The 24,975-nt window shown below is 53.8% G+C and overlaps 9 protein-coding genes across 11 annotated transcripts; 5 read left to right on the plus strand and 4 right to left on the minus strand.

Moving 5' to 3' along the window:
* Nucleotides 1-608: 608 nt before the first annotated feature.
* On the plus strand, nucleotides 609-1,292 carry PV07_00857 (uncharacterized protein; the record flags this gene model as incomplete). Its single annotated transcript, XM_016387343.1, has 1 exon — nucleotides 609-1,292. One exon carries the CDS (start codon nucleotides 609-611, stop codon nucleotides 1,290-1,292), a length of 684 nt encoding a protein of 227 aa, XP_016254271.1.
* A 913-nt stretch (nucleotides 1,293-2,205) lies between these two features.
* Nucleotides 2,206-3,282, minus strand: PV07_00858 (uncharacterized protein; the record flags this gene model as incomplete). The annotated part of the gene is made up of 1 exon (XM_016387344.1): nucleotides 2,206-3,282. The coding sequence occupies one exon, from the start codon at nucleotides 3,280-3,282 to the stop codon at nucleotides 2,206-2,208; it is 1,077 nt and encodes a 358-aa protein (XP_016254272.1).
* Nucleotides 3,283-3,501: 219 nt separating this feature from the next.
* Nucleotides 3,502-5,249, plus strand: PV07_00859 (guanine deaminase; the record flags this gene model as incomplete). Its single annotated transcript, XM_016387345.1, has 2 exons — nucleotides 3,502-3,542; nucleotides 3,653-5,249. The coding sequence occupies 2 exons, from the start codon at nucleotides 3,502-3,504 to the stop codon at nucleotides 5,247-5,249; spliced, it is 1,638 nt and encodes a 545-aa protein (XP_016254273.1).
* Nucleotides 5,250-10,935: 5,686 nt separating this feature from the next.
* PV07_00860 lies at nucleotides 10,936-12,082 on the plus strand. 3 transcript variants are annotated; one of them, XM_016387347.1, is made up of 5 exons: nucleotides 10,936-10,993; nucleotides 11,049-11,132; nucleotides 11,188-11,528; nucleotides 11,586-11,591; nucleotides 11,655-12,082. In XM_016387347.1, exons 1-3 carry the CDS (start codon nucleotides 10,958-10,960, stop codon nucleotides 11,497-11,499), a joined length of 432 nt encoding a protein of 143 aa, XP_016254275.1. In that variant the 5' UTR covers nucleotides 10,936-10,957; the 3' UTR covers nucleotides 11,500-11,528; nucleotides 11,586-11,591; nucleotides 11,655-12,082. The 3 variants fall into 3 exon arrangements, with proteins under 3 accessions (XP_016254275.1, XP_016254274.1, XP_016254276.1); XM_016387346.1 differs by having other exon boundaries at nucleotides 11,586-12,082; XM_016387348.1 differs by having other exon boundaries at nucleotides 11,073-11,132; nucleotides 11,586-12,082.
* Nucleotides 12,083-12,326: 244 nt separating this feature from the next.
* Nucleotides 12,327-12,545, minus strand: PV07_00861 (uncharacterized protein; the record flags this gene model as incomplete). The annotated part of the gene is made up of 1 exon (XM_016387349.1): nucleotides 12,327-12,545. One exon carries the CDS (start codon nucleotides 12,543-12,545, stop codon nucleotides 12,327-12,329), a length of 219 nt encoding a protein of 72 aa, XP_016254277.1.
* A 2,282-nt stretch (nucleotides 12,546-14,827) lies between these two features.
* PV07_00862 (uncharacterized protein) lies at nucleotides 14,828-16,925 on the minus strand. The gene is made up of 3 exons (XM_016387350.1): nucleotides 15,656-16,925; nucleotides 15,477-15,600; nucleotides 14,828-15,414 (listed from the first exon to the last, which is right to left on the minus strand). Exons 1-3 carry the CDS (start codon nucleotides 16,675-16,677, stop codon nucleotides 14,956-14,958), a joined length of 1,605 nt encoding a protein of 534 aa, XP_016254278.1. The 5' UTR covers nucleotides 16,678-16,925; the 3' UTR covers nucleotides 14,828-14,955.
* An 866-nt stretch (nucleotides 16,926-17,791) lies between these two features.
* Nucleotides 17,792-19,018, plus strand: PV07_00863 (uncharacterized protein). Its single transcript, XM_016387351.1, has 2 exons — nucleotides 17,792-18,498; nucleotides 18,663-19,018. Exons 1-2 carry the CDS (start codon nucleotides 18,018-18,020, stop codon nucleotides 18,863-18,865), a joined length of 684 nt encoding a protein of 227 aa, XP_016254279.1. The 5' UTR covers nucleotides 17,792-18,017; the 3' UTR covers nucleotides 18,866-19,018.
* Nucleotides 19,019-20,317: 1,299 nt separating this feature from the next.
* On the plus strand, nucleotides 20,318-21,846 carry PV07_00864 (uncharacterized protein). Its single transcript, XM_016387352.1, has one exon. The coding sequence runs from the start codon at nucleotides 20,401-20,403 to the stop codon at nucleotides 21,697-21,699; it is 1,299 nt and encodes a 432-aa protein (XP_016254280.1). The 5' UTR covers nucleotides 20,318-20,400; the 3' UTR covers nucleotides 21,700-21,846.
* Nucleotides 21,793-24,815, minus strand: PV07_00865 (uncharacterized protein). Its single transcript, XM_016387353.1, has 3 exons — nucleotides 24,520-24,815; nucleotides 24,364-24,465; nucleotides 21,793-24,316 (listed from the first exon to the last, which is right to left on the minus strand). The coding sequence occupies exons 1-3, from the start codon at nucleotides 24,802-24,804 to the stop codon at nucleotides 22,085-22,087; spliced, it is 2,619 nt and encodes an 872-aa protein (XP_016254281.1). The 5' UTR covers nucleotides 24,805-24,815; the 3' UTR covers nucleotides 21,793-22,084.
* Nucleotides 24,816-24,975: the final 160 nt, after the last annotated feature.

A 24,975-nucleotide genomic window follows, 5' to 3' on the forward strand; every position in this document is an offset into this window, starting at 1 on the left:
ATCTGAGGTAAACTGTAGGAGTGCGTAATATCTGCTACAAAGCTCTGTCGAATGCAGGGTCTCGATCAATGCTAGAATAGACGTATTGAATCCGAGGGAAGCATGTTGAGGGAATCAGGTTGAGACGTGATGAGGATCGAGGTCAGCTAGTAGGCAGGCTGTTACAAACCTGGTCTGGCGCGCGGGCCACCCTTTTGAGGAACGCCAGCCACAGGGAAAGTCGAGCAAACTTCGGGTCCTGACACGGCAAGTTCTCGACGCGGCTGTCTCGCCAAGCGGCTTTTTCAGCCACAGGTCTTCTGAGGTCGCAGCTTCGCTGCCTGAGGATCTCCTCTTTCTTATTTCTGTTCAAGATTTGATCTCCCCAACCGTACTTCTTCGTGATTGAGGGCGCGACCAAAGACGACAGCTTCACTTGGTTTGGATGTGCGTCTGATTCCTGCTAGTACATGCTTTGCTAGTTTCTGCAAGAACGGTTTCCGTTGTCCAAGTAGGTATTTACTTCGCTTTAAACTGATAATTCTGATTTATGGATTTATTGACTCTGCCTAGTGACAACATTTCTTGCCCGAAGATATTGCACTTCCTAGTATAGTGACGTATAGGCCATGTATGTCACGATCAAAACATCGCAACGGACCTTTATTACCGACCCTGAGGGATGGCTAGGTCAGAGCTTATATTTCAAGGCTCTTTTCTCTGAGAAATGGGACAAAAAACAGGAGGATGGCTCATACTTCATTGAAAGTGACGCAAACATCTTCGAACACATCCTTCGGTACCTCCGTACTGGTGTTCTTCCAGTTTTTTATGATAGGCTGACGGGTCACGACTTCCCGCTGTACCAGGCTCTACTGGAGGAATCGAAGTACTTCGCCATTGATAGGCTACAAAAGTGGTTATGCGAGCGAAAATATCTAGACGCTGTTAAGATCCATTATCTCGCTACCGAGACTCAAGATCGAGGATCTTACAGAAAACACACTACCAATATGCCCGATGGTCGCACATTTATGGTCGAAGATCGCTTTGTTGAGATTACGACAAGCAGCAACACGGAGACCACGATGGTTCCCGTGACACGACAACGGAACTCATTTTATTGCCCTGACGCAAAGCATGGTAAAAGTACTGAAGAATACTGTAGGAGCTGTATCGGCCGGGCAAGGGACGGCGGAATCTCTGTCTCTGGTGGGTGGAGAACGGAGGACCAACTCATGTGGTGTATCGTGCGAAAAGAAGTCGTTTTCGACCACGATCTCTGCGTCAATGCATTTTTGGAAGATGATTAGTCCGCACACATCGAGTGGGCGGTACGACGAGTTGACACTCACGAATTGACTAGGATTATATTGAGTTGATTGGAAGGTACCGATCGGCGTAGCGACGTGGCATGAAGCATTACATCTCCGCCGCCACTAGGCTGATGATGACTTGTCTATACGATCGTGAGGTTCGAAGGCCCCAGGTATTCCTGTATCATGAATACTAATGGTAATGAAAGATCGGTGGTAGAGCTGCGATGCAGGTATCTCATATGCCACTGAAAAAAGACACTTCAAAAAGTTGGCAACAACGCGGCAACACCGGTCGCTCGAGACTGTTGTGATATGACGCTCAACCGACCATTATATCCGATAAAAGTGTTTTTGGAATCATTCTGCGTGCTTGAAAATCGTGACGAAACTTTAATATATATATGCTCTTCTGAGACCCAAGGAAGAAAAAAAAGAAGAACAATAAGAACAATATATACTTCCACTACCTTAATTCGCAATGGAGATAAGTCTTGCGGGTCTAGCCTAAGTTAAATATAGGACTCATTAGGGTCTGATATAGGTCAGTTTAGGGCGGGTTACGAGGGTTAATAACCCGTTCCTCAGCGAATCGAGTCGAGTTTCGACCTGGTTTAACCTAACTCTATTTTAGATACCTTCTACCAATTCCCACAGCCGGCATTAGAGACTTGAGTTTGAGAATCTCTTGTATCTTATATGGGTTACCGGGGCATCAACATCTCACTTTATCCAATGACTTGAACACTGTTCTTTCGCGGGCTTGATCCCTGGTTTGTTGCTGCAAGGGCTGGTTAAGCTCGACAGGAGACGACACCTTTCAATGCCAATTGGACTCAACGTCTGCGCGTAGCATCGAGCTACCCCGGACTCGAAAGCGGCTTCTTGCCATGCCAGATCGGACCTTCCCTCATGCATGCCTCGCCACGATCATCTCCACGAATTCGCCATACGTCGTCCCTTTGTCTTTATCAATTACCTCATCAAGGTCCGGCTGCATGAAGAGCGCCAGGGTGTTCCTGGCCACGTTGCTCGACCCGCTGGGCCCACGCACGAAATGCGGCACCGCCTTGAACCTGCCGTCCGTGATCATCTGCAGGGCCTCGCCGGTCTGGAAGGCGATGCAGTCGGCGGGAATGTCCACTTTCACGACCTGGTCGCCCCGAGACCGAATATAGAGTCCTGCCTTGGGGTCGGGAGACGCGGGCAGGATTGGTAGGGACGGAAAGGGGTGCGCGGCACTCAGTGGCGGCAGCGGGCTGGACTCGTCCATGTACAGCGCCGACGTCAGTGCCGTCAAACAGCCGTCGTCCAGGTGGGTGGCACACCAGGAGTCGTCCTCCGAGTCTGATGGACTGGCAGAGTCCGCGGACGGGGACGACGGTGGACTACTCTGCATCTCCGAGGGTGGGAAATAATGCAGCAAACGGGCTTTGGGCGTGTGGCTCGTCTTGACGACGTGCTCGAGATATCCCGGCTGGTAGTTGGGGATGTGCTTGCTGGCGTATAAGTCGACGGCTCGGGCCACGAGCACTCCGATCTCGATCAGGAGAGTGCACAGCTCTTCGAAGGTAGCCCGAAATCCAGGCATCGCGGATTCCGAAGGCCACAGGTTGGTCCCCGCGCCTCGGGTGGCGGGTTTGCCGGGGACGGGGACGACGGGGTGTTCGAGAAAGAAAGACTGACAATCCACATAGTAGGAACCCTTCATGGTGTCGTACTGTCCGTCCTTGAGGGCCTCTTTGCCGTGGCTCCATCCGATTTCGTAATGGGACGCCGCGTCGGTGAGGGCGTCGAGGTCCTTCTCCGGAAGTTGCGCCAGATACGATGCATAGGACAGCAGCTTCTCGCGCAACTCGGTGTATCTTGCCGGGAGGTCGTTGACGACGAGGATGCCCAGTGAGGATTCGCCGAATGCCTCCTCGAGCGCTGCAAACGGGACTGTCGCTTCTGCGAGCTCCTTGAGACTGACGGTCGTCGCTTTCATCGTTTCGCCTTCGGGTGATACCGCTGTGATGGTGGCTTTTCGTAACGTACCGTGACTCGCAGCTCTGCTCTCAGATATGATATGCAGTTCTACGCCGACAGCCCAATGGGTGGTACATTGATTTCTGACACTCCTTTTGGCGCGGTCTAGACCCTAGCATCAGCAATCGCAGGACAAGATGTCATCTGTCTCAAGAGGCTGTACTCCGTTGCTTCGGAGATGCGCGACGTTCTGCTCCAACATCCGGCAAAGGTAAGAGAGTATGTGCTCTGGCAAACTCCCAATTGACCTTCCTATATCAGTGCACTCGCTTAGTGCTGACGTGTCTCTTTATCTAGAGGTTAAGTACCTTCTAGCAAACAGTTTCTAGCTGGAGAGAGGCTGCGATACAGCCTGACCGCCTAACGCTATCAGCGCAGTTCTATAACGAGGCATTCTTCAGTCTTCTCATCTATAACCCTGCCACGAGTGAGAATAGCGAGGTCACTGGCAAGATGCGGTGTCTTTCTCTTTCAATGTTCCGTGGACGTGCCCGGGCTGGCAGTGTGGACGACTCAGCATCTCCACCGCCATACACGGTATCCGATGCCAGAGCGGCGGTGCCGGCGCCGAAGACGAGCGGCCACCGAGTCTTCTTCGGCCGCATCATCCACAGCAAGTCTCTCAAGGAGGTCGAGATCCTCCCTCAAGCTAGCCTGGGGGTCGACGACAAGGGCAGGATTCGCTTCCTGGACGGCAGCGTCGCCTCCGCCGCCGAGGCATGCGCCAAACACGCGGGCTTCGCCCACGCCGAGACCGTCACGCTGAAGCCGCTGCAGTTCCTCTTCCCGGGGCTCATCGACACGCACATGCACGCGCCCCAGTACCCCAACCTGGCGCTGGGCATGGAGGGCGACCTGAAGGAGTGGTGCGAGAACTGGACGGACCCGATGGAGGCGTCGTACGCCGACACGTCCAAGGCCCACCGGGTGTACCGCGAGATGGTGCAGAAGGAGCTCGAGAACGGCAGCACGACGGTGGCGTACAACTCCAGCATCCACCCGGCCGCGACCAACGTGCTGGCCGACGTGTGCCTGGAGTTCGGGCAGCGCGCGGTCATCGGCAAGCTGTGCATCCTGGTGGGCAGCACGCACGGCAACTGGGAGGCGAGCGCGGAGCAGAGCATCACGGACGAGGCCCAGGTCGTTCGGCACATCCGCGCCATCGACCCGGCCGGCGAGCTGGTGATGCCGTGCATCCAGCCGCGCGCCGGGTCGTACGTGCCGCCGCACCTGATGGCCGGGCTGGGCGACCTGTGCCGCTCCAGCGAGCCGGTGCGCGTGCAGGCGCACATGTGCGAGACGCCGCTCGAGGTGCAGAACATGCACGCCCTGCACGCCGGGTTCGCCAGCTACGCCGACATGTACGACCACCACGGGCTGATGGGCCCGCGCACCATCCTGGCGCACTGCATCCACCTGACCGAGCGCGACATGCAGGTCATGGCCGCGCGCCGGGTCGGCGTCGCCCACAACGCCAACAGCAACACCTGCCTGACCGACGGCTGGTGCCGCGTGCGCACCCTGCTCGACCGCGGCATCAAGGTCGGCCTGGGCACCGACTGCTCCGCGGGCTACTCGGTCTCCATCCTCAACGCCATGCGCCAGGCCAGCAACGTCTCGCGCCACCTGACCATCCACACGGGCGACCCGGCCTGGAAGCTCGCCTTCGAGGAGCTGGTCTACCTGGCCACCATGGGCGGCGCCGAGGTGTGCGCGCTCGACCACAAGGTGGGCAACTTCGAGGTCGGGAAGGCGTTTGATGCCCTCCTCGTCGACGTCGGGCTGGACGACAACGTCAACACTAACGGGTTCGAGCACGACGACATGGCCCTGTTGAAGAAGTGGGTATTTATGGGCGACGACCGGTCGATACGGAAGGTGTGGGTGGGTGGCCGACTGGTTGCGGGAAAGGATTTGAAAGCATAGAGGGGGATCGTTGGGGCGATCGAGAGCATAGGATGATAGATGCGTGCAAATGAGTGTGTAGATTCAGGATGCACTACTAGTAGCTAGCTAGCGACTTTGTCATCCAGCGTTCGTTCTCATCGCGCGAAGCGACGTTGCGAGCGCAGACGACAGGCCTTGTAAATATCACGAAAATCAATGCTGTACCCCAGACCATTCCGGTCAAGTGCCCGTACCATGTCGCTCAATCATAATAGTACAAGGTGAGGGTATCATAAAACTGAAAATCCACTTTGATCATGTCGTCGTCAGTTCATTCCGAACAAGGGCCCCCTTGATGTCGGTATACAAAGGAGGTGAACGATCCAGCCCACCAAAATCCCACAAATAATACGCCAGTCCATTCCGGACAAGTGCTTGTACAAGGTCGTAATGTTGTACAAGTGAGCGCTAAACCGAGTAAACCATCCTCAATTCTCGAGCCGCTTTGGGCTCGGAGCAGGCTTGACGTGATGAACATCGTCGTCGAGCCGGGGAACTCTCCCCTCCAAGATACCACCTCGCTGAGGACCAGTGAAATGGGTCCGCCCCGTAGTGACCCACGTAATCGCAGCAATCAGGCCGCATACGCCGACGGCAGCCGACGTGTAGTTCATGTTTTCGGCATTGACAGGGCTGACGGAGGGGAAGTTGAATACAACTGCAGCAAACGTCAGGTAGAGGATGCCGATGATGTTGAAGAACATGCCAAAACGGCCCAGAGAGTAGGCGCTGTCGATCCCCTCTCTACCCTGCAGTCGGCCCCAGATGCGGACCAGGAGCGGCATGATATAGGACAGATAGAAGCCTTCCGTGGAGATCCCAAGCACGGTGTTGAAGCCAGTGACCGATCCGAAGTAGATCGCCATCAGAGCCATATTGACCACAAGGACAGTCAAGATGCTGTACGTGGGGACATGCAGCGTAGGATGAACCTTACTGATGATCCCAGAGAAAGGTAGTCCATGGTCGCGTGCAAAGGAGAAGATAACTCTCGAGCTCTGAGCCATGAGGAAGCACAAACTGACCAAAGCGATGATGGTAATGAGGGTCGTCAGGCCGATTGCACCTCCCACACTGCCGGTGGCTTCGTAGAATATGGCAATTATAGGCACACCTGTCGAGGACGTCTCGATCGCCGTGAGGTTGCGGATACAGAAGAAGGATGCAATGAGGAAGGCGAAGCCGGTAAATGCACCAATCCAGACCGACCAGATGATGGCCTTCGGAGCATCATGCCTAGCATTGCGCATCTCTTCCGTCATGTGTGCCGTTGCGTCGTATCCAGTCATCCCAAAGGCTGCCTGTAGAATCCCCAACAAACTCGCGTACGAGTTGCCAAAGCCAGTGTTGTTGTTGAAATCCTTGAAGACGAAAGCGGCGCTCGCTTTATGCTGATCTTTTGCCAGAATAACGATGATGATGACCACAAAGGAGAGCAGGTTGAAGGTAATCATGACCTTCCCCATCTTGTTCAACAGATGGCGGCCCCAGACATTGACGGCGGCGGCGAGGATCAGAACAAGATAGCACACCAGGCAGGTGTGCCATCTCTCAATGACAAAGTCTGGATGGGCGATTTGGGCCATCCCGAGCACGAAGCTGGCGCCAATGAAGCCATTCGCAGCTCCTGCAGACAAGAAACCAATGACAATGAACCAGCCACACAAATAGGAGGTCAGTCTCGCCCATTTTGGCGGCGTCAAGATCGCGACCCACGAGTACTGGCCTCCAGCCACGGGGAAGGCGCTGCAGATCTCGGCGAAGGAGTAGGCCACAAAGAGGGAGAAGAAGGAGACCCCGATCCAGCTGTAGATGATGACCGGCGGGCCTCCTGCCTCAATGGCGGCCACTAAAGAGCCTCCCAGCGCGGTCCAGCATGTCAAGACTGAAAAGGCGAAGCCGACCATGCCGAAGAGCGAGAAGTCTCTTTTGAGCTCCTGCTTGTAGCCGAAGCTCTCCAGGTTGAGGACGTCATCCGTCAATGCTGCTGTGGTGCCGTTTGACTCGTGGGCGGCCATACTGTTGTGTTGTTGTGACTATACTGATGGGATTTGCTGCTAGACACCTCGAGTGCTCGAAGGTCTTTGTGAAACATAATTATCAATGCAAGCGACAAGAAGGTCTCGCCACGCGTTCTCCGTCCTTATCTCCAAGAGCCTGATAACATCGGGCCTAGACTTCAATCTGTCAGACTTTACCAGCTTAAGAAGGTCTCACCCCGCGATAAGCCAGGGAGCCACATGGGCATAACTCTGCTGGGAGCAATCGGCCAGTGCCATTGGCGCCAGGACGCAACGGCAGTGATACCTGCGCTAGCTTTCTGCATCCGAGATAGGAGATCGGCCGTGAATGTGTACAGAAAGCTCTGACTGGCGAGATGACACAGAAGGATCTGATGGCGCACCTAGCATTGCATTAGCGACCATTTTCGGAGTAACGCACGCGGGAATGTCCACTTGTCGAGAGTCGGGCGTGGCCACTGAGAACAGTAGGGCTCTACTGAAATACCAGGGACTAGAACCGAATCAGTCCACTTGAAAGAGAAAGCGTTGGATGATTCGCAAGCTGCTGGACTTGGGACAGGGGAGCTAAGCGAGTTATAGACATTGCCGAGATTCCAGACGAATATTCTGGAGAGACCTGGGGTGAAATCGAAGAATAGTGTTAAGGCGACACAATATGACAGACAGCATAGCTCAGCAAATACCAGTCTGGTTGGATGTTGACACCGGTAAGCCGAAGTGGTGCTCGTCTCTGAAGACGGAGTATGGTGGCTGCTGACCTCGCTCAGGGCATGATGTATGATCCCCTCCATCATAACATCCTCAAGAACATGACCAACTTGGACTGCAGGACGTCTTTGCCATTCTCATTGCGGCACATCACCCACAGTTGAAATTCCTGGGTGTCAGCTCAACCCATGGCAATGCTCCTCAAGTCCACACCACGAACAATTCAAGTGCAGTCCTGAACGCTGTGGGAAGGACAGATGTCAAGGTGTATCCTGGATCGTTGAAGCCGTTCTGCCGAGAAGAAGTCGATACTCCCGACATCCATGGTGAACACGCCCTTTTGGAGGGAAGACATGCTCAGGCGCTGACCATAACCAGGTCCCACGGGCTTGGGCGGCACGAGTCTGCTTCCACAGCCAACGACAAATATCGTTAAGGACGTGAATTTCCTGGTCGCCACTCGCGATGCTATTATGGCTCAGCCGCCTCAAACAGCGTGGTACGTGGCGACAGGGCCTTGCACCAACGCTGCTCTGCTCTTCTCAGCCTATCCTGAGGTTGCCCACCACCTTGCCGGGTAAGTCGATCTTGCTTGTAGGCCTATCGTCTGAAGAGAAGAGCTTGGCTCTAATCGTGGACTTTGCAGTGTGAGCATCATGGGCGGCGCCGTTGGAGGCGATTTTTGCCCCCAGATCTCGAAAGAGTTTGGCAAGACTCTGGGTCAAGGGGAGGGGTTTGGCAATGAGACTCCCTGGGCGGAATTCAACATCTATTGCGACCCTGAAGCTGCCCAGGCTGTGTTTTCGAACCCAGTCGTCTCAGCGAAAACCACTCTCGTCACGCTCGATTTGACGCATCAGTGTCTCGCCACCAAGGAGATCCGCGAACGGTTCTTGGGGTCCGAGAACCCAAGTCAGCTGCGCCTGTTTCTCCACGAAATCCTGACCTTCTTCGCCCAGAGTTATGTCGAGTGGTTTGATGTGTATGAAGGCCCTCCATTGCACGATCCGCTAGCGGTTGCCGCTTTGTTTGGATATTCAAGTGGCATCTACGATGAAGACGGCGATCGATACAATGTCAAAGTTGTGACAGATGGAGCACATAGCCCGCTGGATTCGGTGAGAGGACAAGTAGGCAGGACCGTCGTGGAGAAAGTAGAGGCAGGACCGGACGGTGTTGTTAGGGGCGTGCGAATACCTAGAAAGTTGCATACACATGCATTCTGGGATGTCTTGGAGCAGTGTACGAAGACTGCCGACGAGAGCATATCGCGTTGATCAATGCTTGTCGTAAGATCAATCGGCACCACTCTGTTCAAACAAAGCTCCAAACAAGCATTTCTTGCAGTAGCACAAACCCTAGACTCCGTGGCGAGTCGGCTAATAATCTTGTTTTGCTCTTATCGTTGAATATTAGGCTTTCCGTCGGCGCGTATGTATAGACCTCCTCGGACACCGGTTGAGGCTTGACCAGACATATAATCAGCCAAGACGAGGTGACTCGACACCGAGCTCACCCCTCTTTGGGCACGAGGGTGATGCCGCCCTGTGCTCACCTCCAGCTCGCGCGCACCGCTGCAACCCCGACGTTGCTCACCTTGGTGGGGACTGCCAACAGCAGTGATGATTGGTCTTCGAATCTACCTTCTGGCGATGAGCATGTCCAATGAACCCCCAGGCCTTTTCAAAAAGCAGCGTTGCTGAGTCTGCGCTTCAGGACTGGTACGCCTCTACTCTGCTTGACTTGTATGGGTAAGGTACTGCGGTAACCCCAGCCGGCACCGCCTATCATTCGCGCCGAGCATGACAAGTCTACCCACTCCTTAAGAAGGAGCCAGCATATATATTGCGAGCAAACCCTCTCGCTGCTTTCGCCAGCTACGTCCTTCCTATGTTACCCCGACCGCTATCATCCTCCCTCCTAACCTTTTGAGTGTTCGCTCTTGACTACTCCAAACCGATACGCAAGTAATGACCTATGACATACCACTGCAAGTCCATCCCACCGGCCGAGATCTTCGAACTAATGGACCCCGAATCGCCGAGCAGTCACTGACCTCTTCTCTCCCTCTCGTCCCTCCATTCTGGCGGTTTTGTACCTGCCGGAGTGAACTCTGACCCCCTTTGGTGCCTAAACGGCTGCGCCCACGACTGTTTATCCTGCATCTTCTTTACGCCTTGTCCTGGGCTATAGACGGTGGTTACATCTACCTACGCGAGCGGGGTTGTCAAACTGTCAGGCTGCGTGACTTCTCCCTAGAAGCCGCATTGTGATGATGTGGTTCTAGGGCTACAGTTGTTGATGCACGGGGGTGTGCCTGTCTCTTGATCAGCCCTCAAACTCCTGGGGCCAGAATCCAGGTTGAGTGCAACCGGGGGGTTAGTGCTGCCTACTACGTTCCCACCTTATCGTGCTATTGGGTGAGCATGCTCAGAGCCGCCTGATCTTCGATCTAATGGCAGAATCACCTCATAGCACCCTCTACCGATAAGTGAGACAGTGGATTGGCGCATTGTCCGCGGGAGAGCTACCAACGGCATATAAGGCCCGCCTACCGCCCACCTCGGCCAGAGGCTTCTTCCAGGGTGTGACATCATGTCTAACGATGTCTGGAGATAGGATGGGATGGTCTCTTAAAAACTCCAGGAAGAAACAGACAGAGGTGTCGGGATTTCGTGCGCAGTTATGCTGTGAGGAAAAGTGAAAGCAGAGGCGAGAAACTTCCACAGTCTACCCCCACGATGAGGTCATAGACCAGGGTAGCAACTCTGAAAGTTGGATCGATCTGACGTTCCCAATCATTGGTCGAGGAGACACGCAAAGAGCAGGCAACAGCATTTCGAACGCGGACGGCCAAGACTGGAAGTTTGCGGGCATATCATGGAGTAACCCTGTGAGACTCTGTACTGTACCATAACCTTTTGCTAGACATGAGAAGAGAGATTCTCTAGTTCAATGGGTCATACAGAGGAACATGAAGGCTCAGATGAGGTACGTGAAGCCTTGGGTTGAACTTGAAGCCATTACCGACGAATATTCGTACCAGCCCCTGATCGAACGTGAGAGACAGATTCTCGCACGTTATGGGAGTTTACCCAAGCAAAACGTACTCCTACGTTCTCAAGTGAAAGTACGTCTACTATCCTGGTTCGAAAATCGGCATCTTACGGTTGGAATTTACGCAGGAACGCAAATTCTTCGACTCGGGGGATTTTGCTATTTCCAAAGCCACACGAGACAGTGCGACTGGTCACCCTAAAACAGGGAAGCAACATCCTAACTTCAGCCAAATCCCTCATCTCTCCGCGCCAGTGCCCAGTGATAGCAACGTGGAATCGAATGCGAACGCCTCAAATCAACACAAGCTGAACGACGACCTGGGCAGGTCAGCCGGCGGGGGAAGCGAGCATCGCAGTAGTTGTGGAAAAGTTCAAGGCTCAAACCTGGTCCACAGCTCAGAGGACCGTCAGAGGAACGATGCAACTGCCATGCATTGAGCTGGTCGTACGAAAAAGTGAGCACTAACGTAAGTTCTGCGCACTGCTGGTCGTCGTGAATCTGTGTGCCTAACACTATGAAATAGGTTCGGGTAGGTTGATCCTCAACTGCACATTATACTGGTACTCGGATGCAAATTTACTCCTGGGTATAGAATACAGTACTTGGGCATTAAGGCATGATCGCGCGCAGAGAATTCCTTGCATGACGTACCCAAGGTGTCATGCAAGATTTATAGCGTTGCTGTGCGGAAGGAAATCCCGGCGATTATCCATAAAAGGTAATTCTGGAAAACTTAATTATCAAAGCTGGAAATTACAGCCAGTGTTGTTTAGCACGAAGGATTTCTTTATTCACGTGACTGCATTAAACAACCTAATCGGCACGTGATATTGTCATCAACAAACTGCCCACGGAGATTCAATTCGGATTCGCCGGGATACGCAAGATGAACAGCCTTCGGGGAGTGCTGGGATCTTCTTACACAAGAGCCGAATAAACCTCAAGTGGCAGCATGCCTTGAATGGAAGTGTTTGTTGGACCGAATGGACGGATTCTTTGGGGGGTGGTCACACAAGTTGTTCCCGCATAGATAAGGAGAGAACTCCAAATATCGGGATTGTACTAAACTAAGAGACTAAGCTCGAGAAGCAAAAGAGAGGAAGGTAGAATGGTGGCTCATCTCAAGGGTAGATGTGCCACCGTGCCAAACCATCGCGCTCGCTGATCCCTATAGGCAATACCGTAAAGTAGCCTTGCGCGCTCAGCCTTGCGTGAAAATGTCGTGATTTCGCCGAATCGTGACAATACGCTCCTTCAGTGCATATTAATCAACCCACGCCTCAGGTATATGATTGGAATCTTGTCCTACTTGGTCTTCCGTAGCACCGACACTTAGGCATGCCATCAGAGTCTCGTGAACACTTTGGATACGGTAATGTGAAGGACCGAGCACCTGTATATTCAATTTCAGTGAGGAAGTCATCAACTCCACAGCTTTGTCGTCCTTCCTTTGATCTTTCAGCGTATAAGCCAGATTGGCCATGCTAGTCAGTGTCGAGGATGTTCTCCCCCGAGCACCCTCAGTCTCGTCCCCATCACTTGCACAAAGAGCTCTTCTGCCTCTCTCCACCGACCCTGATTCCAGTATGCCGACGCCAATTTCGCCATGCTGATACTCGATCTTCCAAGCGGGTATGACGCTTATATCCTACGCTCTTCTCTCTCTTGAGTCCGCCATCGAAATCTAAGGCCCCTCCTCTCTCACTCCCGAAGGCCACCGAGATTCGGAGAGGGGAAGAAACGAAGAGACGAAACTTGACTTCTCGGACTTGCTGAGCTTATCGAACGATTGCCTAGTATTACTTGCCTGGTGTAAAGAGCAATGGCCTGGTATGGAGGGCATGGTGGACGCCTTTGCGAGACGTAGTGTTGAAACAATACGGAAGGTGCTGAGAGTGTAAAGAAGATGAGATCAATGCTCCTGCGTCAGAAGAGAGAAGACAGCGATAACGTCCGCCACTGCACCCAATGACTGCCTTCCAAGTCCATCTTGAGCAGGCTTCATGATGGAAGATGCGATTTACGACCTTCGACAGACTTTAAACCCCGTGCAATAAAAGCGAGTCATCTATGTTTTCATGACTTCTGTTTTGTGGAATGAGAAGTCGAACTATCTCGCCATGCAAAACGCTTGCCACTCAATATGATAAGAGTGGGATTTCCTGGTTCGAGCCGGTCGAGCTCCGGATTCGGAAGGAGGAGCTTCAGACCCTACCCTCCTCGAAGACTTTCTCATCGGCCAGGTCATTGATCGTTTCCTTTGAGGCGACTGGAAGGTACATTACGAGGCGTCTTAACTCACCGCTGGTGCGTCTCCTAAAGCGTCGGCGAAGGCCTCAATTCGTCGACCTTTCCAGTACCGGAGGTTGAGCCGGCTTCCCGTCTCTCGGGAGTTCATTAAGCAACTGCCAACTGCACTTCTTCTTATATCCCCCGCGTCTTCCAATCGTTGATGTCGGCATCTGGGTCCGTGTTGAGAAGAGGGAGGGTCTTGAGGAGTGACGCGTCGTGCGCTATGCAGATGAAGACGTCGTCATTCTCCTCGAGCTCGCACATGGCCTTGTTGCTCTGGGCAGCGAGTTCTCGGTCGGACTGTTCCCCGTGCGACAGTTCGAAGGTACTCATCCACGACCTCTCCATGTCGGGGTGTGAAGGAGGAAAGGGGGTGAATAGGAACACGGACACGGGGATGGGAATGTGGGATCTAGTGGGTCGTTGGGCGCTGGAAGTTTCACAAGTCTTGTGAATCTCGATGGCCGCAGAACCAGGCATAAACCGATCAGTGCACGGGAGGAAGTCGCTGCACATTGCCATCGATATCCTGCTTGGTTGGATATTGTTACATTGGTGATGTAAATCCCGACGTTGGTGGTATCTTGCGTGTCACACGGGGATGATTGTGTGATGAACGAAGACTTTGCTTCAGCGTTTTGAAGACATGAGAGGCTGGAGAAGCAGACTTCAGTCGTAGACAAGTTGGGGAGCGCGGCCCCTAAATAGCATTGACGCACCCTGTGAACAGTTCCCGCCCGACTGGGCTCCCTTGCTGAGTGGTGTAGTGGGCGGAGTTTGGCCAATTATCGGCCAAGTCGACCTCTTGTTTCCCCTATGCTGCCGTCCTCCCATACTTCCCTTCGAGACAGGCATCTTTTCAGGACAGCAATCCCGAGTCCCTCTATGTCCGGTGCGAAGCCGTCTTGCTCCTTACCTGGGTTCCTGGCTACGGACAGCCAATCCGCATGAACCAGTCCCTCTCTCTCACATACTCTTTCACATACTCTCTCACACACTCTCACTCACTCACGCTCTAGGAACCCGGTGCAGTGTGGGTCTGCCTTTCCTTCCGGCGTGCTCTGGTGTGGTCGCTCCACTGCCTTTCCTGGGCAGAATTGGCGGAATCCATTTCGCCTGCCTTCAGCCTGGATGTAATTTCGGGCATTTTGGCTCCACGGCCAATCCTACCGGAGCATGCCCTGCCATTCCTCAGACCTCGCGCAATGAACAACTTTCGCAGACAGAGGCTATGCGTCTCGCGGCCAGCCCACTGTCCCATCCGCATGCACGCCAGTCCCCGAGGTATTTCTACCATTGGGTCGAAGACCAGGTGAACCGCTCGACCTAGGGCATTGATTAACGTTGGACCACGGCGACACCAGCCATCCGAGTGGTCTAAGCCGTCCTCGATCTCGAATCCGGCGCGGGACTAGGGACAAAGCAGGAGCGAACCACAGTAGGGTTCGGTTAAGCAGATGAGGGAATCCAGCATGCCTTGCACGAAGGCTAGAAGTCGAGGGTCTCTTATGGGACGGTGGTTGAACAATGAATTAAGATACAATCGTCCATGACAGCCATTAAGTTCCAACTGGTCTTCAAGCCACCCCAAATCTAAACGTCTAACGTCCCTTGTGTTGCACGGAAAAGTCACCTCGCGCACGCGCAAGAGTCTCTTCCACCAGCTGTTTCCTCAGGGACGGCTTATCGAACACCTCGCCGTGATCGAGGTCCGGGCACCACACCACCTTCAGTCTGCCATCACCACTATGTTCTTTTTCGGGCACAGCCTTTTTAGAATTGTAGTCTGCCGTGATCTCATCTCCCTGAAAGCTGACGCGGTTGGTGTGTTCCTCCTCGTCTCCAAGAGTGGCTTGGAGATACTCATAAACGAGTGGGGCGTTAATAATTGAGTCTTTGCCGTTGAGGAAGACAGTGGCAGGATGGCTCAAGAGGTCGTCCTTCCACAGAATGTTCTCAGACCAGAAGAACGTGCGGGAGAGTGTATGCGCTACTCCCACGTCCTTCGAGCCAAAGTACCATAGAAGCCATTCGTTGGCGAACTTGGGTCTTCGGATAATCTGGCTTCAATGTCAGCCAATGCAGTTCATTCTCCCAAAATAGGTTTGGGAAGCTGTCTTACAAAATTATAGGCAACGTCTGGTTGATGTAGGAGGATAGAAATGGGGTCGACGAGAATAACGGCCGCGATCATGCTTGCTAGGTCGGGCGTCTTCAAAAGATGTGTGGAGATTACCGAGCCATATCTTAGGGCGACATTAGTAATGGATCTCGATAGTAGTTAGATGAGGGCAGACGTACGAGTGTGACACCAAGATATACCGTTCGAACCCATGGTGCCGTAAAGTGGCTTGAAGTTGTTGGCACATTTCTTGCTTACGAAGCAAAGGTGATGTGATTCGAGACGAGATGGGCAGGATCTCAAGTGCAAGAATCCCAATGACGCCGTCCTCGGCCTGGCGTCCCTGGTTCAATTCTTTTAGGTATTCCATATAAGGGTACAGGCCAACTCCGATACCGTGGAGGAACAGGATCGGTAACTCCGTCCGAGAAGTATGAGGGCGATACCAGTACGTCAGATTTTCGGCAGGAGCACGGTGTGTTGTCAGGAGAGTTTGCGGCCGCAGAGGGAAGACGTCGAAAAAGTGTCTGATTGAAGCACGGTAGTGGTGGAAGTGGTGGAAGCGCATGTAGGCATGCGTGACGATGTCGACGATGAAGATGCACAACAGAACGTTAGCACTAGCAATTCGAGAACAGAACGAGAACCTTACTGAGTACCACACTAGACTTCGATGGAGTGCATCGACCTTATCCAAGGTCAACCGTAGACACTTGACATCGGCACGCCCATCCTCGAAATTCAACCCAGTGCCAAGTTCGATGCTCTTCACATATTCCTCCACTTCATCGTCGTAGGTGGGATCGCTCAGGTCCGTGTTGAGAAAGGCCCATCGAAAGAACTCTTTGACGTTCTCGCGCTTGACGGCGGTCAGGGGTGCATAGAAGAACCAGCCTGACAGGTATCGGACGACATCCTGTGTGCTCTCTTGACAGAGGTGGAAGAGTTTCTGTCGCTCCTCTTGTGACGGAACAGGAGGATGTAAGGCCGGACGCTGGAGCTGGCGTCTTTGATAGAGATAGAAAATTAGACAGAAGATAGTCTCGGCTAATGCCCAATATTCAAAGAAGGCTGGAAGTCGCCAAGAGGTCGGCAGACACAAGATCGAGACGCAGTAGGCGACACAGATCGGTGCAATGGAATGTAATATGACAACCCATGACTTGACCCAGATATAGTCGAACGTCGAGGTTCCAATCATGTTGAGAGTGATTTTTTAGCTTACTACACCTGGTCGGCGTATTGTCGTTGCTGAGCTTGGTTACTTTCAAAGGACCTGAACTTCTAGGTTGAGAGAAAGGTCTAAAGTCCAGGTCCCCAGTCCTGAGATAAGTCATAGACACTCACACATGAAGAGCGACTTTGTTGGGACACGGGGGATCTCCCATGAACATCATCAAGCGTAAAAGCATGTGATTATGGAGCCGAAAATTATGGAAAAGGCTCGGGTTAACATGTGGTCCATGATGTGGATTTTCCGGAAACTGTCGGATACGGAGTACAACGCAGATCGATACAACGGCCAGCGGTTGGCAGACACGAGGATCAGGGAAAGAAAGCCGAGTGTCGCGAATGGCCCCCTCTGTGTTGCTCCGTTGACAGAGCACAGAGCGCAACAGAGCACGACGGGAATCCTCGGTCTATACAAACACACTCCTATACCTTTCCTTTGTAGTCAACTTCGTTCACGGTCATACCCATACATTTGGATGGATCATCTTCGCTCAAGTACATTGACTCACTCTGTACTCGCGCTCTCATTGATATAACCTTTCCCTATTTCCCACTTGCCAAGGTCTGTCACCTGATGTTGCGTCACCTCCTTCAGAATACTTTCTGCAGTTACACCACGTCGTCCCCGAACGATTCGTGGTAATATATCCTCTTCGAATTTGGTTGATATTGTTGACTATTCCGCGATGATGCGAAATGACCTGGGAGAAGAACGCCAACAATCCGAGAGGCATTTGTTCGAGAGATGCTGGGAATGGGACAGCCATTGGATGCATACAATGGGCTTGGTGGAATGATTGAGGCTCCAAGGAAGGGAAGAGCGGGAGAGGAAGTACGGCATGCGAAGCCCACGTGGATGGATTGAGGACAGAGTACCAGCAAGGTCGTCCCCGAGACTATGGGGTTTTGTGAGCATTTGTAGGTCTGGTGGGCGACGAGGCTGAAGTTGGATGCCGATGCACCCCACACAAGGCTGCGAACGTCGGCTCCCCCTCTCCTCCATCTTCATCCACCGGCGCGGAAAGACAGCCGCGCTTCGTCTTCAGAATGAGTCAAAAGTACGGAGTACCTAGGCATAATATTGACTGTGTCCCTCGATTTTACCTAAACTATTGCCTAATATCCGTATGTAGCTAATAGTTTAGTCTCCTTGTCAACCTCCGAAACTCGGTGCCTGAAGATTGAAGAAGTAGTCGAAGAGAAGGCGGGCGGGCATTGAGTCGCTCCAGCACTTTTGCAAGATACCCGTCCCTGACAGTTTAGCTCTATATTTTCATCCCCCCAAATCCCTCTCTTTTTCAAGAGACTATGGCTTCTGTGCAGTATCCCTCGCCGGTGCGAGCTCCGCCGCACGTCTTGGCCTTGCTGGAGCGACTGCACCAGGCCTCGCGGGTGCAGGAAGACGCCATCCAGGCCGCGGAGCTCGAGGCGCACGGGTTCGACAACTACATGCGGGACAAGTTCATCGCGCTGGACCGCGATAAGGCCGAGTTCGTGTACCAGGTCTGCCTGGCCGTCGGGGCGAAAACCGTCGTCGAGGCCGGGACCAGCTTCGGCGTCAGCACCATCTACCTTGCGCTCGCCGTGTCGGAGAATGTCCAGAAGGCTGGAGACGGGAAAGGAGGCGTGGTCATCGCGACCGAGTACGAAAAGGCCAAGGCGGACAAAGCGCGGGAGCACTGGAAGGAGGTCGGCGACGAGATTACGGGATGCATTCAGCTGCGCGAGGGCGATATCCTCGAGACGCTCAAGCAAGACCTGCCCGAGATCGACGTGCTTTTGTTGGACAGTAAGTTTTGTTTCTTTGACTCGGGCTCACTTTCCTTGAGATCACCTTGAACCTCAATTTCAGCTTCCTCGGCTGGTGGCGACTGTTCGTTGTTGTCGTCGTTGTTGTGGTACTGTTGGTTGTGCATGCGCGAAGACTGACCATCTACCCTCACCGACGCGCAGTCTGGGCTCGCATGGCGCTGCCCGTCCTCAAACTGTGTCAACCTCGAATGCGACGCGGCGCCGTGGTCATCGCGGACAACACAATCGGTTCGGCGGACAAGTACAAGGACCTGCTGGAGTACATGCGCGACCCGAGCAGCGGGTTCAGGAATTTGACCTTGCCCTACACGAATGGGCTGGAGATGAGTGTCTACATGCCATAGATGGAGGGAGCTTGATATACAGTCACTTAAGCCGTCATGCACAAATCATTCAGCATACGCCGCTGTGACTGTCTTGCTTTTCCTTGTCAACGATTTTACCTCGCGCGGGTCTTTGTTCTCCCCAACGTTTGCAGTGGCGCGTGCAGAAAACCATCAAAGTCAACAGCTGGAGTTCTTTTTTCCTTCCCCTTTTTTCATTGTTTGCTTTTCACAAGCCGACACCGTGCTCCTTGTTCGTTGTTGATGACTCGACGACCTCCCTGAGAGAGACTACCTCACCCTGTTGTCACATGCAGTCGAGGGGCTGTTCCAAGTTATTCGACTGCAACGATGAGTTCACGCCACTTCTGGCTGGTTGCCTTGTTGCTCGGCTTGCTGGGCTCTGCTGGCTTCGTTAATGCAATGCTACCTGTTGCGGACGGTGCTGCTCCGCAGAATGGAATCCAATTCAACGCCACCGATGCTGACAATCCGCTACGCGAACTGAGCGATCGCGCCGCCAACGGTGTAAGTTCTCTCTATCCCTTAGCTTGGTCCCAGGTCCTGTTGGCGGCATTTTCAATTTGACGCGCTTGAGGGGACCGCGGGAAATCCCTAGAATATCACTAACCGTCATCCCCCAGATCTACATCTGCCAACATCCGCACTGGGGAGGCACTTGTTTCTGGACCGCAATCGACCCCTCGTCCTACAATCAATGCGGTATCATCACGTCACATGGCGGCTGGGCTTCACTCGGACCTGATAAGGAAGTTAAGGTCGACCTTTATCGGTAGGTTTATGCGCTGCTGTCGACACACCCAACTCTCCTCAGACACCCTTATCACTTTGCCTCCATCTTTTTTGCTTGGGTCTGAATTGCCCTGCTGTGTCTGAGAAACTCGAGCTAAGACCCGCGACCGTGTGTGTAGGGATACCGCATGCCAGCAACCGTTCTGGGAAGGTCTGGTCTATCCAGGTTCCGACAACGTCCCTGCCCAAGTGGCGGCTCGAGGTCTTCCGGCAGTGACGGGGGACGTGTTCGGGGCAGTCTTCAGAGCGCTCTGAGGAGCCATGACGGTTTGGCACAAGATATGGATTTTCAAAAGTGGTGGTTAGCATAATCCCAATGGTGCACTGCGACTCAGGCCTCGCCAACGGGCCGCGCCTTAGGCTAGAGGTAGGGTCTATTGGGGCTTTGTCGCATTTTCAGTGAACAGCCTAGTGGCCCAAGGTAGCTGGGTCCGAGGCGGTAGCACTGAGAGCGGGGAAACATCGATCAAAAGATGATGAGCTGCGTTTCGGTGTAAGAACAGAGTCGTGAATGGATCTCAGATGCCGAAATGTAGCGAGCGGTGCGTTTTCCGCTCCTCAGACGCGCGCGAAAAGGGCCTCGACGCGTCTCCAAAAGTTGTGACGTCTTTTTTAATCGGCGCTTGCTCGCCAATGTAAAAAAGCCCCGACTCATTGACCAAACTAAGCAATTTGCTCTCTATCACTGCACCTCTTTTCTCTCCACGCTCTCTCTATATGTAACCCCCCCGTTCACGACCAAGATGCCTCCCTCCTCGGCCATCCAACAATCCCTCAGCAGCCTGCTCCCAACCCATGCGGCCAAACTCCCTGCCCCGCTCGTCCACCTCTGCGAATCCCTCCTCGCGCAGTCCCGCCAGCGAGCCTCGCACCTGAAAACCGACGAGGAGATCGCCCGGGCCTACGCATGCTGCGAGATCGCGTGCGCTAGGCTCAGGGTGAAGTGCCGGTTGCCGGCGGTCAAGACGGGAGGGGCACCGTGCAAGCCGGCCGTGTATAAGAAGTTGGTGACCTTTTTGGAGAGGGTGTTGGATGAGGATGGCGTTGCCACGACCACGACCACGACCACGCCCACGTCGACCCCCGGAAAGAGGAAGCGGACGGCGGACGGGGCACTGAAGCCGACTGCAGCGGAGAGTGGGCCGGCCACGCCGTCGAAATCTACACGACGGAACGAATTTCTGGGAAAGATCAAAGCTAGCGCGAAGAGGAGAGACGAGGGCGACAATGACGGCGAAGCACCGTCTTCCACGATGCCCTCGATCCGCAAACTCTGCAGGAATTTCTCAACGCCTCTGCTCGCCCCGCACGTCTACACCGGTACCTGCGTCGTCCTGAAACTCAGTGCCCTGTGGCCGCCGGACGAGGACGGGGCAGCACCAGATGAAGATTCCTTCCAGGAGACCGTGACGGGTCTCTTGACAGCTCTCTATCTCATGACATTGACGCGCATGCAAACGGCCAAGATGACAACGTCGGTGTACAAGTCTACGTGCGCGAGGGCGGTAGAAGTCCTCGGGTATCGGCCCGGGACGAAGGGCGTGGAGGAGTGGATCAGGCGGATCAACCGCGAGGGCTACTGTCGGGGCCAGGACTGGTGGACCAGCGTCCCGGAGAAGGTATTCCACTTTGACCCGACTGTCGACGGCGTTGGAAATCCTGGTGGTGGCGACGAAGAGGGAGAGGGAAGCCTTGACGGTCGGTTTGATGGCGAGGATGGCGATGACGATGAAGACGAGGATCCGATTCTGTCGGGTCGGAGCAGACGCAAGGCTCAACCAGATCCCGCGCGAGGGAAGACGGGCCAGAAGGGAATGGACGACGAGGATGATCCCGAAGGCGTCTTGCTCCCGGGCTTGGCGACCATGATGCAAGACGCCCTGGACCTCTTGAGCGCAGAGCGGACACGCGAGTTCGAGGCGTGGAAGAAGCAGTTCTTGCGCAGGCTGGAGAAGGTTGATAAGACGGCCGCTGTCGCCCCCGGTGCGAGAGCTGGAAAGCGCGCTGCTGCCACGGGCGCCGTTGACATTGCTGTGGAATGAAAACATGAATGGATACTATACAATCAACAGTCCCCATCCTCCGTAGATTGTGGCCACAAAGGAAGAGAGCACTGGTCTCGGGCTACAAGACTCGACGAATAGGAAGCTCCTTTGCGATATAAATAAGTCCGGAAACGTTCACTTTTTCATGCCTTGCGACCCTGTTCTTGTGTGTAAAGATGGATCCCCTGCCGCCTTCTCTTGGGTATCAATTTTGAAGTATTTGTCTGTTGTACATGAAATCCCTTCACCGTACACTGCCACGCTCTGTCACGCCGTGGATCGCCAAATTATGACCTTGATGGCCATTCACGCCCAGAACAAAGGTCGCCGACGAGGTGAAAAGCCTCTTCCTGCCAGCACCAAACCGTCATCGCATCGCTTTCTAAAACCGCCGTCCTCTACCTCGTCCTCTGTTGCCTCCTCGTCCACCGCCCCTCCAGCCACCGCCGCGATGATTTCCACGACCTCTTCCACCACCCTGACCTTGTTGACGGGATCGGTTATGATACGCCTGGAAGTCGGCGTTCTCGGGTCTCGGGCCCTGCTGCATCCTGGATTCTCTCTCTTCTTCGCTGATGTCGAATTTGTTGTCAATCCCGATCAACGCGCAGTACGCGCTCGTCTGCGGATTTGTCATCTCGCGGGGCATCTCGTCCGGTGCAACTTGGAGACTTGGGTCATAGACCGGCGCTGTCACGCTGAAGTTCTCGGGGATCTGCAGCCTGCCAGCCTTGACCACATGCTCGGTGACCCATTCCTGCTCTTTTACAATTCGGTCACGGTAGTACGACTCCCCACGGTGTGGAGGAACTTTGTCCTTTGGGGTACCGCCAAGTTGAAGCTCAGGGGCAAATACCCGCTGGATCGCGAGCCATTCGGGGTCGTAGAAAAGTTTGAGAGGACGGTGGAGCTCCTCGTCGGGAGAAGTCATTGATTGGATCTCGAGAAGCTGGAGAAATTCCTGGTACATCTCGCATTTGCCGAGGGCGAGGAAGTTGGTTGTTCTGTTGGTGATATCTTCTGGGAATGGCAGTGATGGGGAGACTTCAAGAGGTTCTTTCTTGACGAAATTTTGTGATAAAGCCGCTAGCTGATCTCTTATTTCCTGGGGCACGTCGTCATTGCTTTCCACAACTTGCGACTCCTTCTCTAATACTGGTTCAGCGTGCGAGCGTTCTGAGATACCTCCAGTACTTCGGTCGGGAAGTGGCTGCGGGTCGAATAGTTGGGCACGTGGATTCAGTTCCGGCTCAGAAGACATCCTGGAAGGGCCAGGCGAACCTTGAGAGCGATTTGCTTCGTGTTGCAGGGAAGAAATACTGGGCATCGGGGTGAAGGAAGAGGCCTGTGGATGCAGCTTGACACCACCGTCCTCGCTCTCTTCCGATAGACTCTGCGAAACATCCGGGTTCTTTATGTCATCACTGTCTCTGGATCTGGCTGTCTCGCCAGAGATTTGGAGGGGTTTGCTTCGAGGTGTAGCGGTATCTTCGCTGGCTGCTGCCGTAGTCTCGTCGTCGTCGCTCATGTCAATATCGATAGCATCTGGGTTGGCCACCGCGGGTTTTGGTGGTCCAAACAAGCTAGCATTGGCACCATCCAACTGATCTCCAGACGTGCCTGGTCGAAGTTCGCTGTTAGTCACGTCGTGGGGAGGGTTCGACGGCCCACTTTCTAGGCGTTGCCGCTTAGTCGGTCTTGAGCAGAAGCAGCCGTCGAGATTGGGGATTGGATCCGCCTCCTCTGAGTTGACCCGGCTTCGAGTTGTCGACACCACCGTACGCTCGAGGCCTGCCCCCCTGTCAATTCTGTTAAACGTCTCATCGTATGAGTATTGTGGACCAGACGAGGTATCTGTCTTGTCTTCTTGTAGCCGTTCCAGTTCCTGGTCCTCTGAAATTCTGTCTCTTTCTTCAGCGTCCGCTTGCTGAGAAAAATCATGCCATGCTGACACTTGCTGACGATCTTCCGGCCGTGGGGTGACATTACTACGTCTGCCAGCGGTCGGATTTGTGTCCTCTTCGTCGTGTGAGAACATGGCGGCAAATTTGGTGTGGAGATGTGCAGAGAACCAATAGGGCGGCCGCAGCCGATCTAAACACTGCCTAGCAGCCACGCTCCCCAACTTCCCAGCAGATGAATCGGTCTCGAAGTCGCGTCTTTTCCGGAAGAGCCATTTGTAGTCTCCATGGTATTCCACACCTTGTGGCCAGTCATGGGAGAGACCAATATCAACCTGCGATCGGAGAGACAAGAGCTTCCGGACATCCAGCTCTCGAACATGATAGATAGTGTTCATGTCCTCTTGATTGTAGGGGAGACGCTCGAAATGGGGTTTGCGATAGTCATATCCTTTCCAGATGCCCGTCAGCCCGGCGATTCTGAGAGGCCCTAATCGAATGACATTGGCAGCCCCGAGATAGTAGATGTTCGGGGCGACCCATCCACCGTGATAGAGTTCAAAGAGATGGTTGCTTGCTTCATGGTTTCCGCCGATGAAGATGGTGAGGTATGGGGCAGTTCGGGCACCACTGTAGTATTCATGGAAGTCCGCCATGCGTCTGTACTTGATGGGCATGGACGTGACATTGAGGTCATGTTGGTTCCTTACTGCCTAAAGTCCATCAGTTTTGTGGAAGATACACGCGTAGGACTACTGACCTGAAAATCACCGCCGATTATCAGCAAGTCAACACCATCCCAGCCTTTTACGCGACAAGCCTCTTCTACCGAAGCGTAGATGGCATGGAGTGTCCCATGGCCCTAGATCAGAATATTAGCGAGCCAACACCAAACCCCAACTCCACGACAACTCACGCAACCCTCGACAGCGATCCTGACGCCTCTGTTCTTCTCGTCTTCAGCTTCCGACATTTTCCTTCTCGTCCCAGCGGATCTCAATGATGAACCAACGTGGCTAATGGCTGCTGCATTTTCTGAAGTGCAATTCAACTTGGACCGTCCGGAGCCACGGTGATGAAACTCTTGGAGAAAGTACGCGGGAGGTGAAGCGTTGGCGAGTCTATTCAATAAGCGGACCCACGACGGGAATTTCAACAGCCTTGAAGAAAATAGCGGCGTGAATAGGGCTGTCTTGCGCATTTACTTGACGGCAGAACGAACCAGAGATGAAGGGGAAAAGCCAGCGACGAAAATGTTCGAAGCCGCTGTCGCCTTTTTCGCGTGGAAAATTCCGCCGCTTTTACCGCGAAGTCCAGCTGGACTGCCTTCACCCGTGACCACATGTTCGACACGACATATACCAAGAACAAG

The sequence above is a fragment of the Cladophialophora immunda genome (genome assembly GCF_000835495.1).
Source record: "Cladophialophora immunda strain CBS 83496 unplaced genomic scaffold supercont1.1, whole genome shotgun sequence".
NCBI classification, from domain to species: Eukaryota; Fungi; Ascomycota; class Eurotiomycetes; order Chaetothyriales; family Herpotrichiellaceae; genus Cladophialophora; species Cladophialophora immunda.